Source organism: Propithecus coquereli, unplaced genomic scaffold, assembly GCF_000956105.1.
Source record: "Propithecus coquereli isolate 6110/MARCELLA unplaced genomic scaffold, Pcoq_1.0 Scaffold243, whole genome shotgun sequence".
NCBI lineage: Eukaryota > Metazoa > Chordata > Mammalia > Primates > Indriidae > Propithecus > Propithecus coquereli.
The window spans coordinates 2896787-2911291 of record NW_012147986.1 but is presented as its reverse complement, the minus strand read 5'-3'; the positions used below and the strand labels follow the sequence as shown (position 1 = coordinate 2911291).

General features: G+C 38.3%; 1 protein-coding gene and 1 pseudogene across 1 annotated transcript; one reads left to right on the top strand and one right to left on the bottom strand.

Annotated features, from left to right (window-relative positions):
* Positions 1 to 1710: 1710 nt before the first annotated feature.
* On the bottom strand, positions 1711 to 10213 carry SNRPG (small nuclear ribonucleoprotein polypeptide G). The gene is made up of 4 exons (XM_012646467.1): positions 10102 to 10213; positions 8281 to 8303; positions 7426 to 7550; positions 1711 to 1891 (listed from the first exon to the last, which is right to left on the bottom strand). The coding sequence occupies exons 1-4, from the start codon at positions 10131 to 10133 to the stop codon at positions 1841 to 1843; spliced, it is 231 nt and encodes a 76-aa protein (XP_012501921.1). The 5' UTR covers positions 10134 to 10213; the 3' UTR covers positions 1711 to 1840.
* A 1243-nt stretch (positions 10214 to 11456) lies between these two features.
* LOC105812051 lies at positions 11457 to 13697 on the top strand (annotated as a pseudogene).
* Positions 13698 to 14505: the final 808 nt, after the last annotated feature.

The window sequence follows — 14505 nt, the reverse complement described above, 5'->3', positions numbered from 1 at the left end:
ACCACGGCACTCTAGCCTGGGCAACACAGTGAGACTCTGTCTCAAAAAATAAATAAATAAATAAATAAAAATGTTGCTGGTATTGTATCAAACCTCCTCTGGTTAATTTTCCCAGGGGCTGGGCACAGTGGCTCAAGCCTGTAATCCTAGCACTCTGGGAGGCTGAGGGGTGTGGATGGCTGGAAGTTAAGAGTTTGAGACCAGCCTGAGCAAGAGTGAAACCTCGTCTCTACAAAAAAATAGAAAAATTAGCTGGACATGGTGGCGTGTGACTGTAGTCCCAGTCACTCCGGAGGCTGAGGCAGGAGGATCACCTGAGCCCAGGAGTTTGAAGGTGCAGTGAGCTGTTATGCCACTGCACTCTAGCTGGGGCAACATAGTGAGACTCTGTCTCCAAAAAAAAAATTCCCAGTAGGGCATCTGAAATTGCTTTCTCAAAACCAAAACAGGTTATTAGTAATACATCAGGCATATTAGGTAGTTTTAATGCAACTACAGTATGAAACAATTTTATTTGAAGAAAAAACTACTACCAGGGATTGCCACTCCATTCCTCTTTACAGAATAAACTGGTAAAAATGATGTGGTGGCTGAATGAAAGCCAGCTGTACTCCAGTGGTTCTCCAACTGAATTGAGCATGTATCACGATTTCCTGGAAGGCTTGTTAAAACATTGCTGGGCCTCACCCTCACAATTTGTTTATTCAATAGGTTTGTAGTAGGATAAAAAAATTTACATTTTTTTTAAGTTCCCAGGTAAAACTACTGTTCTAGGAATCACATTTGGAGAACTAGTTCTATAATTCAGCTCTATGTTGTTGCAAAAAATCAATGTCAATGATGATTTGCAAAGAGTTGCTGAAGAATGGAAGAATAGAAATGTATTGGACTTCACATCAACTTTCCTTATTGTGATTAAGTTAGTTTGATCCCTTTAGCTGTTCTTTTGTTGTAAACATTTTCTATAAATAGGAAATACCACTTCAGAGAGAGAAATACATATAATAGCCATTTACTATGTTCTGTGTTTCACAAGAACCTCACATATGTATATATTCCATTCTGTACAGTTTTAAAGTTTTTCAAGATTTGTAAGCTTTTTGCCAGATCACAAAAAGAACAGGACTTAAAATACTTGGTAAGGTTTCTTAAGGTTAGGTATAACACAACTATCTATAATACATCTCTTATTTGAGCTTGTGGGGCATAAAATTTATGAACTAGATGAATATATTGTGGACACCACTCTCACTACCCTTTCTCTACTCACAAAGACCACAATACACTGCAATATTTGTCTCTGGAATCCTATTTCTACTCTTGTATTCAAATTTCCCCCCACTTTATAATTATGTTCAAAATAAATAACTATAGCATTACTTTCCTGTGTTTTACTTCTGTTTTACTATATTTGGAATATAGATGTTCTTGGGCAAGTCAGATTAAAATTACTACTCTTAAATTTTCAAAATTATAGTTAGTATTTCAAAAGAAACCCACTGATGTTTGTAGCTTCTTTATCTGTTCAGTGTTGAAAGATGGAGAAAAGGAATGTTTGCCATAGTTTACATTTAATAAGATTGTTCCATTTTAATGCATAAAACCCTTTGAAATAAGTTTAAACCATGAGAGTAATTAGTATCTACAATTCATGTTAGAAGAAGTTAAAATAAGAGTAAATATTCTATATTCACAAAATTTGAGATAGCATTTTTGAGTATTACAAAAGTTTATTTAACAAAAAGTTTAATATGAAAATGTACATGACCTGATTTTGACATCATAGTAAAACAGGCCCTTTGGAGAGGGGACATGGATTTCTCTGCTGAACAGCCATTATTTATACTCGTTCCAAGGCTTCTAACATGATGATACTATTTCCTCGTATTACCTAAGAAAGAAAAGTAAATTGGAAAACAATGATCCATTTAAGAGACAGATCAATGATTAAAGAATTTTCACCAAATCATTAACTGTTTTTCAATATTACAATGTCAGTTTGTGAGGGTTTTCCCAAGCTGGAGGGTCACAAAGTAAGTCTTTTTAGACATGAAGCCATGAAGCCCTTTGTAAGAGGCACATTTTCCAGATCAAAGGCTGACAATTACCTTTATGAGATGCCAAGTCTCCATTGACTTGTCTCACTTTCTAAACTGCAAAACGGAAATGAACCTGTCCATCCCTATCCTTAAGGGATCCAAAAATTAATGGGAAAGACAAGTACAGAAGAATAGGTTAGGTACAGTTTAGAGGTGTAAGATCATTTGGGGAACAAACCAAGATGGAAGTTGGTAAAGGAAGGCTTTATGAAAAATAACATCTTACCTGGGCCTTGGAAATTGAGTAGAATTTTGACAATAGGAAATTCTAGACAGACTACAATTAAGATGAAGTATAAGGGGATAAGAAAACAATCTAATTTGACTCAGTGGACGTGAAAGGAAGTAGGAAAAGAAAGATAGGTGGCATCAATCTTTTTTTTTTTTTTTTTTGAGACAGAGTCTCTCTGTGTTGCCCAGGCTAGAGCGTTGTGGCGTCATCCTAGCTCACAGCAACCTCAAACTCCTGGGCTCAAGCAATCCTTTTGCCTCAGTCTCCTGAGTAGCTGGGACTACAGGCATGTGCCACCATGCCCGGCTAATTTTTTCTATATATTTTTAGTTGTTCGATTAATTTCTTTCTATTTTTAGTAGAGATGGGGTCTCGCTCTTGCTCAGGCTGGTTTCGAACTCCTGAGCTCAAACAATCCGCCCGCCTCGGCCTCCCAGAGTGCTAGGATTACAGGCGTGAGCCACCGTGCCCGGCCGGTGGCATCAATCTTAGAAGCCCTTATGTGCCAATCTTAAAGTGTTTGGAGGGCACCATGAAAGCCACAATGAGCCAATGAAAGTTAAAGCTGGGGGAATGACAATTATAACTCTTCTGGCAACAATATATATAAAGCTTGAACAGGCAAGGCAGGAAAAGAAGTTACACACAAAGGGCCCTAGGAGAACAGTGCCTGCCTGACCTAGTAGACATGCCATAAATGAAGATAAGCAAGAATGAAAGCATAGCTGAAACAGCTGGTAAATGAATTCAAGAAGGGTAGAAAGAAGTGAAACTGGCCAGGGGAGTGAAAACAAGAAGTTCCCGATGGACTGTAGATTACAATAACCTGTAGCAACTGGTCAAGTAGCATTGGATAGGTGAGTGGGGTGGGGGAGATGGGGTGGAGGAAATGACAGGAAATGTATTATAATTTGAGGTGTTTATTAGAAATGGAGGCATTATGAATAATATTCAGGCTAGGCACAGTGGCTCATGCCTATCATGGCAGCACTCTGGGAGGTTGAGGCAGGAGGGCATTCTAGCTCAGGTGACAGAGCAAAACTACTTATAACTTGTTTTTTTCCCCTTCATTATTCTTATTTTATTTATATACACATTATGATTTATTGTCCCAACCATGCAATTGTAGATTTTTGACGGCAGGGACTTTGGTGCAAAATCCCCAGTGCCTAAAACAGCAGCAGGCGCACAGAGGTCTCCTGTACCTGTTAAATAAACAAATGAATTTGCATGTAACTACTGCAGTTGACAGAAGAGAAAAGGACTGGTAGGAAGAGTGTCTTAGAGCCTGGCAGAAAATATCAGCAAGTATGGTGACAAGGTGCCAAAGAATTAAAGAGCAGTTTTAACAGAGAAGAACTTGGCCAGGCACAGTGGTGTGGGCATGCAGTCCCAGTTACTTTAGAAGCTGAGGCAGGAGGATTGCTTGGGCCTAGGAGTTTGAGGTTACAGGGAGCTATGATGGTGCCACTGCATTCCAGCCTGGGCAACAGAGCAAGACCCCCTCTATTATAAATAAGAAAACAGATACAGAACAATGCCCTAAAAATGACAATGGTCACTGAAAGAGTCTACAGTTCTGTATTCTCCTTATAAGTTAGGAATAAAAATGTAGAAAGCTAAACAACATGCTTATTTAGTTCTCAGAATTTTAAACACTTGCCTGTTTTTTTTCTTTTGTACCAGATGATGAACATCACATCCCATTGATCAAGGCATAAAAACTAGCATTCCTTCCTAGCTCCCTCCTACATTTGTTTGTGACTGAAAATTTCCCTAGGAATGGGCGGTGGAGGAGAGAAGTTGTTTTAGATAACTGGATAACTAAGATTTTCCAATCTGATGGCTGTTTCTTTTTTTTTTTTTTCCTCCAATCTCTGCCTCTACTGTGACATAGTGTTCTCTCTGTGTGACGGCCGTTTCTTTTTAACATCATTAGGAAACAAAAATTCTGGAACTTTCACGAACATTTTTTCAAATGGCATTACATACTTGTCTTGTCACATAGTATTTAGAAAATAAGGCTAGTTGGTGAATACCTTTGCCTCGTATAGTAGTTCTTCCCCTTATCTGTTGTCTGAATACATGGAAAATTCCAGAAATAAACAATTCCTGAGTTTTAAACTGCATGCCTTCTGAGTAGCGTGATGAAACTTTATGATGTCCTGCTAGGGACTCGAATCCTCCCTTTGTCCAGTGTTTGCACACTTTCCATTAGTCACTTAGCTATCTCAGTTATCAGATTTGACTGTTGTGGTATCACAGTGCTTGTGTTCGAGTAACTTTTATTTTACTTAATAATGGGCCCAAAGCCCAAGAGTAATGATGCTGGCAATACAGATATGCCAAAGGGAAGTAATAAAGTGCTTCCTGTAAGTGAAAAGGTGAAAGCTCTCAATGTGAAAAGGAAAGAAAAAAAATCACACATCAAGGTTGCAAAGATGTACGGTAAGAACCAATCTTCTACCATGGAATTGTGAAGAAGGAAAAAAAATTCATGCACAATGTATATAGGGTTTGCTACCATCTGAAGTTTCAGGCTTCTACTCTGAGGACAAGGAGAACTATTATTGTTCTTCCTCTTTTGCCACTATGTTTGAGGCCGAATATCCAAATCAAACTGGAATCGTGAGGTCCAGGATTACATATGGCTTCTTTTGTTGTGCTGAACTGCTAATTTTTCCAAAGTGCTGCTCAGGCTTTCAGCCTCTTGAAAGGGCACAGCTATCTAGTAAGAAAATGAACCTAAAATAGAGTGACAGAAGCACAACTCTAGCAAGAGCTACTAAACTATGTAGAATAAGATACAGAATTTTTACTACATTCTTAGAGGTAACTGGGGTGGAGCGAAATCTTAAAGAGTACAGAAGTGATGCCACTGACAACTCTGGGATGTCTCAGAAAGAAGAGAGTTGAGATTTATCATTAGGTAACTAGCCAACTGACAGATGCTACAAACAAATTAACTCCCCCTCAAAACACACATTCTTAATACAGTACCATTAAGAAATTATCATGGCCTCAACGGGTAATTGACTTGGACAAGGTATTAACGAAACCAACTATCTCCTTTGCCAAACAATTTCTGATAAAACAAAATGAACATAAACTTAACCTGTTTGTTTCCCTTCTTCCAGCTTCAAAAAAGTCCAAAGTCCATTTCTGTTTTTGCAGTTTCCTTAAAATGTCTTTTTATGAAAGACCATGATGTATTATCATTACTTCATTTTCAAAGTAAAGACTCAGCTGCAAGAATTACTGTCTGCTGATCAGTTTAGGGGCAAAATTGCCAGAAGGATCCATGATCCAAGGTCAATTCCTTTTCTGACAAAATTCCAATAAGCAGTGTGTCACACAATTCTATAAAAATATTATCTTTTCAAATAAGAATTGACGTTTAATATGCCAAGGCCTTTTTGAATCCTTTTCAGCAAATATGTTGAGATGAATGAAAAACCCAATCTACCCTCTATTAGAAAGAAGAATTCCCAATTTATAAAAAGAATGGTTAAAAAAAATAATAATAATAAAAAAAGAATGGTCAGAGGAAAATCTTGAGGTATTTAGAAACCGTTTTTATAAGAATCTGGCTGCCAATAATTCTGTCAGAGTTTTATTCAACAGAAGCTCATAGGGGAATGCAAGTGAAAGGCAGTGAATGCAACTTGGGGGTTGGGTGTGACATGTAGAGACTCTAAACTGTTTTTTCAGTCATGACTACTTTTCAAAATGCAGCAATAGAAAAACATTTGAAATAAGTAATGACAAACCCTGGGAAGAGTGATTTTTAAAAAATTACATAGGCAAAGATGTTAAAAATAGGTCTATCTTCAACTCTCTACTGTTCAAATTTTAAAAAAAAAGTTGAGGCCGGGCACGGTGGCTCACGCCTGTAATCCTAGCACTCTGGGAGGCTGAGGCGGGCGGATCGTTGTGAGCTCAGGAGTTCGAGACCAGCCTGAGCAAGAGCGAGACCCCATCTCTACCAAAAAATGGAAAGAAATTAATTGGACAGCTAAAAATATATGTAGAAAAAATTAGCTGGGCATGGTGGCGCGTGCCTGTGGTCCCAGCTACTCGGGAGGCTGAGACAGTAGGATTGCTTGAGCCCAGGAGTTTGAGGTTGCTGTGAGCTAGGCTGATGCCATGGCACTCTAGCCCAGACAACACAGTGAGACTCTGTCTCAAAAAAAAAAAAAAAAAAAAAAAAAAAGTTGAGACAGAAAAAAAAATCAAGGCTAACAATAAGGAACTCTTACCACCTCTTGGAGGTTGTTATTCTCAATGATTTGCTAAAGCTAGGTTGTCCTTTAGGTTCATCTTTTTCAAGAAATTTGTGCTTACCACTTATTAGGTACACTGTCCTATATTAGACAAACAGGGATTCAAAATCTGGGTCTTATTGACAAATATCAAAACCCTTTTTAGTCATCATACTATGGCCTAATGGATGTAGGAAAGTGCTCCTATAATGAAAACTCAGTATTTGTTTTTTCTGGTTTTCCCTGTTTTCTCTCATGTCAATGGCTATCATTGTGATTATCCCTTGTAACTTTTACCTTGGTTAAAGTTTAGGGTGTGATAAATCCGAAAACCCAGCTTAACTATGTATACAAGTAAAATCAAAAAGTGTGATTTGTGGACTGGCAGATCTGCATCACCTAGGCAGTTGATAGGAATATAAAATCTGAAGCTCCAACTCACAGCTACTGAATCAGAATCTGCATTTTTAATAAGATTCCCTGGGGCTGATACGTATGTTAAAGTTTGAGAACTACTGCTGTAAAACTGACTATGGGTCTCTATTATAAAGCTCAAAAATTATTTCCAACAGCTATTTCAAGCCCTAGGACCTTAGAAGGTTCTGTATAGTTGGGATCTTACCTACAGGTAACTGGATATTATCATAGCTAAATGACTGCCATATATTAAACTATTAATAAAAAGGAAATAGAAAGTCTAATCTGCCTGTGATTTGCTTTTTCTGAGGGGTTACCAACTCTAATTTAATCCAAGAGTTTGATATAAGGAAAGTTAATATACACTCCAAAAGAAAAATGAATTGTCTAAGAGAAATCTTATATCTTTACTTACCACCATTCCGATATTGTTCTGTTGCCCACTAGTTGCCATCTCCACACATTCATCTATCACAAGATTCATAAAGGGATCAAATCCCCGTAATATTCCTTGGACATGTCTGCCACCATTTAATTTCACTATTAAAAAAGAGAAAAAGAAGTTTTAGTAAAACTACCCATTAACCATCAACTGTTCATTTATAATTAGGTAGGATAAAACAGTTATTTGAGATGTTTGACCCACTATCCTTACTATATGCCAAGCACTGGGTTACATCTGTTTTATATTTACATTCACATTTTAAAGTATTCCATAAAGTAGTATTAACCTTACTTTACAAGAGGGAACTGAAATTTAGAGCTTTTATATAACAGGGTTCAAGATTATATAGCTACTGTATGGTAGCGGTGAGATTCAAACTGAAGGTTGCTTATCTCTAAAGTCCATGGTTTTGACCCATGGATATACTTCGAATACTGTATGGGTCAGATTTTTAGTTAGGTTGAACAAACCTGCTTTTCCTACACACTTCCAAGAAACAGATTAACTGTTCCTTGTCAAAGTCCTTTGTAGCTTGTTTAAAGGAAAAAAAGTTGATGAATTTTCAAATACCACAACACAGAAAAATCCTGTTAATTTTGTCAAAGTAAGGGAGGACTTATAGGAAATTACTGAAAGTCTGAATATTAAATATCAGAAATTAGGTAAATAAAATTATCTAGTTAGGAATTTAATAAATCTACTTACTTAGTGGGTATGAATTAGAGATTCTGTGTGCTCTAAATTTTTATAAAGTTGCTCCAAACATACACTGCCAAGACACATGTAAGAAGCAACTGAATAATTAAAAAAACAAAACAAACTCACATGATAACTTCTTGTCCATAAATCTGAAAAAGCAAAAGGGTAAAGATTATGTAACTGATTTTAAAATTTTAAGCATAAACAAGAACGGAAGTAGGTACATTTAAAATAATTTGCCAAAATTGATACAATAGGAACAATGAAATTTAAAACAGTAAAAACCTTGTATTGCTGTAAAGGGTGAAGGAGTAATGGGTTACCTAAATAAGATATTCTATAAAGGAATGTAAATTGGGAAGGGGAAAAATTAAAATAAAAATGAAAAGCATTTAGACTAATCTCCATTGAGTATGTATAGTAATGTGAATTACGAAAACATTCTTATTGTTCAATATTGTTATTTCATCGATCCTTCAATGACTGGATTTTCTAATTATAATAGAAAAACAAAGATTTGGTTACCTTTTGGTTATTTCCAAAACTAAATAAACTAAGTTGTAAAGACCGCAAATAGTAATCAAACCATATCCAATTCGATAGGTATTTTACTTTATATTTAGAATAAGTAATGTTTTACTTAATATTAAAGCATCAAGTTTGTATGTTCAGAATAGTTCTCAACCCATAAGTATATTTTAGTAAAACAAAGGCATAGTTTTGAAACTTTAAACAATTTGAATTAAACAAGAAAATTCCACTTTAGTAGCATACTATGAGAACACTAAAGCCATGCAAAGGAGTTTTTACCTCTTCCAGTTATAGGCTAGAAAATATGAAATTTCATTCAATTTTTTTGTATAAGGTATCATAGGATGATTCAAAGATAAATAAAACCCGGGGTCCTGAATGAAGATGGGAACAGATACACTTACAAAGGAAAATACATTTATGGAGTATGATAAATAACACCATGTATTTTAATAGGATATATTATATAAAGCATAGAAAATATACAAAATCTTATTAAATCCTTACAACTTTTCAATTACGTACTACTATTACCACCATTTTATAGATGAGGAACTAGGCTTAAAAAGGTTAAATAAGTTGTTCAAAGACACACAACAAGCAAGAAGGTTTGAGTAGAGACTATCTCCACTAAAAATAGAAAAATCAGCCAGGTGCGGTAGCCTGTAGTCCCAGCTACCGGGGAGGCTGAGGCAGGAGGATCGCTTGAGCCCAGGGTTTGGAGGTTGCAGTGAGGTACGATGGCGCCACTGCACTGTACCCGTGGGAACTGAGCGAGAGTCTGTCTCAAAAAAAAAAAAAAAAGGATCTTCTACTTAAAGTTTGACTTACCGGGTGTAGGAAAAAATTCCAAAACACGACGAGTCTTCTCTGATTACAAAAATGTATGTTCTTAACACAGTTCTAATGTCAGAGTTCTAATGTCACGCGACATTCAGGTTTAATTACAAGAAGACATTCTCTAAGGTTAAAGTGGTTTTTTGATCCTGATTTCCTCTTATACTATAAAATACTTGCATCCAGCCCCCGCTTTGCTTACAGAATTACCCCTCTAGCCACCGTAAGTAGTACAAGATGCCATTCACGATGTTCAACAAAGGGTGGCATTCGACATCTTCCAGTAGCGAGGGAGAGCGCGGGTAAGACGAGAGGTCGGGACCTCGGGACTGGGAGGCAAGTCGCCAAATGGAGGAGCCACGGCTGCCGCGGGTGACCAAGCCGACGCGCGGGGTCTGCCTGGCCTTCACGTGCCGAAGCGCGAGACCCTGGCCGAGATCCCGGCGGCCTCGGACCGGAGTAAGAGATTAGGTGAAGGGACTCAGGCCATTCGGCCCAGGCGCGCCGGGCGTACTGGCGGGAAACGGAGGGCGACCTAAGGGACGGGAAAACTTCGGTGCGGCCCTCACACATACTTACTTTTTCAACTCGGGAGGGTGAGCTTTGCTCATGGTAGCTACTCCGCGGAATCAGAGACGACCAGAAACGGAAATCGCTGCCTTCCGGACGCTCCCGCGGTAGGCCCGGCGCCTCGCGTCTGACGTCACTCATCCCCTCAGCCAATTGCTTGTCGGCACTGTTCACATTTCACCTCGCGATACTTGGGGAAGTCCGAGCGCGTCTGGCACGCGGAGTTTCTGGCTGTGCCGTCAGGGATTGGCCAGGACGGAGCTGGGGCTCTAGGCACCTTCCCCAATTCCGTTTCCTTTGTGTAAAATTGAGATAACGGTCCCGCCCCTAGCTTGTGGAACAAACCCGGCCAGTCCCGAGTGGGTCGCATCTTTTGTTTTCTTCATATATGCCGAATGAAAATGAGGTCTGGAGGAGTGGGCCCCTCGTATTTCTTTGGCATGTATTCCCGCAGCATAAGCCTAGGGTTCCAGTAACGTGTAAATTAGCGGTCTCTGCCCCAGAAGAGAATAAGGTGACTGGGCCTGCCTCCAAGGATTTCAGTCTGTTTCCGAATCAAGGTCCTTGAATGGTCGGAACGCTGCCTCCAGAACCCCACTAATGTGCCGTTCTCCCATATGTAAACGTGAGGTGCAGCACACAAACGATCTCTAGTATGAGGTATTGATTTTCCACATCAAGCATGAGTGTAAAAAGTGGCCCCCACTCATTCCCATTTTTTACCTTACCCCAAAATAGGAGAATCCAGGAATTACAGGAGAGTAGACCAAAAGAGAAGGCCTTGTTGATTTTAAGTAGGGGATGGTTCACCAAAATTCAGTTCATTCCTATTGCTCAGGAACGGCTATATTTAGATACCAATGATAGTAAAGTCCAACCCATCATATATAATAGTTTGTACTCTTTTGGTACTCAAAATCCTAGACACTGAATTTTATCTAGAGGGGTCATAGCAGACTACCTTTCCCACCACTTGCTGTTAGTGTCTAGTGGAAACTAGAGTCCTGATATCGATACTGAATTTCTCTTGTCATACTCACAGTTCATTTTTTACATTAACAAAATTCAAGTCATAACGCCCTACCCTTCCCTCACAGTTTTCCCAATTTACAATGAATCAGTTCTGACACCTAAACTGTAACAAATAACTAATTTCCACTCTTCTGGACACCTTAAATTTCTTATTTCACACATTACAAGGAGAAGCATACTGAGAAAGTTATATATTTGCTGCCCAGATATAAGAAAACACAATAGTAAGGGGAAAGTTAAACCTTATTTATTTTTAAAAACCAAACCACTAGATTCTGCAGGCATTGTCGAGGAGTGGTAGTGACTTTCAGTTTCTGGAGCTGGTCGTCAGCATGTCCTTTCCTAAAGCGTCCCTGAAATGATTCAACCACCCTTCTGGTTGTGCACCATCTACAGGTGGTTACGATGTTAAAACGTCAGGAGTATTGAAAGGACCAGTTTCCTTTCAGATATCACAAAGATTTAAAAAACAGAATCTCAACAAAATCCTAATCTTGACAAAGATGCTACCTTGCCTGCTTTAGCTAGGCAAGTCAAGACTTTGGAATTAAAGGCTGTTAAATGGAAGGAATTTCAAAAGAATGATAAAGATTGGAAGATATTAGAAAAAAAGATTCATGTTCTTGTGCAGGAATGTGCTGATCAGGACAAGAGGATCCAGGACCTGGAAACTGAGTTGGAAGATGGAAGCAAAGCCAAATGCTGCAGTCAGGGAAAAAACATCACTCTGCAAATAATGGTTCACTGGAAAAACAGCTTATTTAATTGACGAGGATTAATGAACTACTAAAATCTAAGTTTTTTGAAATGGTAACCAGAAGAATTTGAGAATTCTAAGCCTGGAGTTGATGAAACTTAGAAACAAAAGAGAAACAAAGATGAGGAGTATCATAGATAAACAGGAAGGCATGGAGATGAAGCCGCAGGTCACCCAGAAGAATCTCTAAGAGTCTCAAGGGCAAATAGCCCAACTTGAGAGGAAACTTGTTTCAATGGAGAAAGACAAGATTGATGAAAAATCTGAAACAGAAAAACTCTTAGAACACATTGAAGAAATCAGTTGTGCATCAGATCAAGTAGAAAAATACAAGCCAGATATTGCCCAGTTAGAAGAAAATCTGAATCATGAAATTTTAAGCCTTCAGCAGTCTCTTGAGGAAAATATTAGGTTGTCTAAACAAGCAGAAGACCTGAATGCTAAATATCAGCTGCTTGAAAAAGAAGACCTTGTAAACAGGAATAGAGAATGGGATGAAAATCTAAGTGCTGAGATGCAAAACTTAGAGGTTTATTTTTTATTTTTATTTTTTTTTGAGACAGAGTCTCACTCTTTTGCCTGGGCTAGAGTGCCTTGGCATCATCCTAGCTCACAGCAACCTCAAACTCCTGGGCTCAAGTGATCCTCAGCCTCCCAGGTAGATGGGACTACACATGCCTGGCTAATTTTTTCTATTTTTAGTTGTTTGGCCAATTTCTTTCTATTTTTAGTAGAGACGGGGTCTGGCTCTTGCTCAGGCTGGTCTCAAACTCCTGAGCTCAAACGATCCGCCCGCCTCGGCCTCCCAGAGTGCTAGGATTACAGGCGTGAGCCACCGCGCCCAGCCTAGAGGTTTATTCTTGAAAAACAAGAACATGCAAAACTTCAGCAAAAAGAGTTACAAATTGATTCACTTCTGCAACAGGAGAATTATCTTCTAGTCTTCAGTAGAAGGTATGTTCTTTTCAAGAGGAAATGATTAAAGAGAGGAATCTCTTTGAGGAAGAATTAAAGCAAACACTGGATGAGCTCGATAAATTACACCAAAAGAAGAAAAAAGCTGAAAGGTGGGTCAAGCAATTGGAAGAAGAAACAAAATTTACAATTGAAGAACTCAAACTCCTAGAAGAAAAGCTGAAAGGGAAAGAAGGTGAACTGGAGAAAAGTAATGCTGCTAACACTCAGGCCACCCTGCTTTTGTAGGAAGTGTTAATAGTACGGTGCAAAACCTTGGGGATGTTACTGCTCAGTCTGAAAGCTATAAAGCATTAACAGCTAGTCAGATAGAAGATCTTAAGCTGGAGAACTCATCACTCCTGGAAAAAGTGGCTGAGGCTGAGAAAAGTGCAGAGGATGTTCAACATCAGATACTGGCAAGTGGGAGCACAAATTAAGAATATGCACGGATGCTTCGAGATCTGCAGACCAAGTGGGCACTTAAAGAAGAAATTAAAGAAATCACAGTTTCTTCTCTTAAAAAAATAACTGATTTGCAGAACAAATTTAAGCAACAAGAGGAGGACTTTAGGAAACAACTGGAAGATGAAGCAGCAAGAAAATCTGGAAGAGAAAATACAATAGCAGAATTAACTGAAGAAATAAGTGGTGTCTCCTGTATGAAGAACTGTGTAATAAAACAGAACCTTTTCAGGAGGTGTCAAAACTCTGCTCTCAGCTTGCTAAAAAGGGACAAAGTGAGACAAAACTTAAGGAGGAATTGAATAAAGTAATAGGTATCAAACACTTTGATCCTTCAAAGGCTTTTCATCATGAAAGAAAAGAAAATTTTGCCCTCAAAACCACGGGGGGCAATTAAAAGAAGATCCGGCCTGTCCATGAAGCTAGGATGATTCCACCACACTCTAGCCCTGGAGACAGAGCAAGATCCTGTCTCAAACAAACAAAAAAACCCAAAACAACAAACCAGGGCTGAGAAAGACAGAAAAACAGGGCTTCCAACCTGTGGGATGATACTTAAGTAGCTAACATGCGAATGGAGTTCCAGAAAGACAGAAGAAATAAATTCGTGTAGAAACATGTCATCAAGAATCCTGTCATCCAGAGATAACCAATTTTAATATTTAATATAGACATTTTCAGGCTTTTTTCCATATACATAAGCACATACAAACACATACCCACACACACATACCACCATGGGATACTAAAATATCTGCTGCTGGTAAACTGTTTTTTCCTTTAATGTTATATTGTGAATGTCTTTCTATGTCAACAGATGTGCATCTGCGCAATAATTTTTAGTGGCTGGTTAGTAGCTCATTGTATAATGTAGGCATAATTTTTTTTTTTTAAGCCAGTCAAATTTAGCAGTGGGGGGTTGAATACCAACTTTAGTGACATTAATGTTAATAAGTTCTGATAATCCACTACCATCGGACCAGCCTAGGCATATTTTTATTCATTAACCTGCTACTACTTAGTTTTTTCCTCCATTTTTGAGCTCTTATAAAAATTCTTCAGTTATCCTTATTGCTAAATCATTTCACATCATTATTATTTTCTTCATTTATATTCCTAAAAATAAAATTGCTGTGTAAAAAATTGATGGTAAAAAAAAAAAACCAAACTACTAGGAAAATATATCACAGCCTGGAAACAGCAAA

What these genes read in the sequence shown, in the direction of transcription:
- SNRPG (XM_012646467.1), bottom strand. Translation starts at nt 10,133, where the DNA reads ATGAGCAAAGCTCACCCTCCCGAGTTGAAAAA. An exon ending in TATGGACAAGAAGTTATCAT is followed by an intron (nt 7,551 to 8,280) that starts GTGAGTTTGTTT and finishes CTTTTTTAATAG; the next exon opens with TGAAATTAAATGGTGGCAGA. An exon ending in AGAACAATATCGGAATGGTG is followed by an intron (nt 1,892 to 7,425) that starts GTAAGTAAAGAT and finishes TTTCTTTCTTAG; the next exon opens with GTAATACGAGGAAATAGTAT.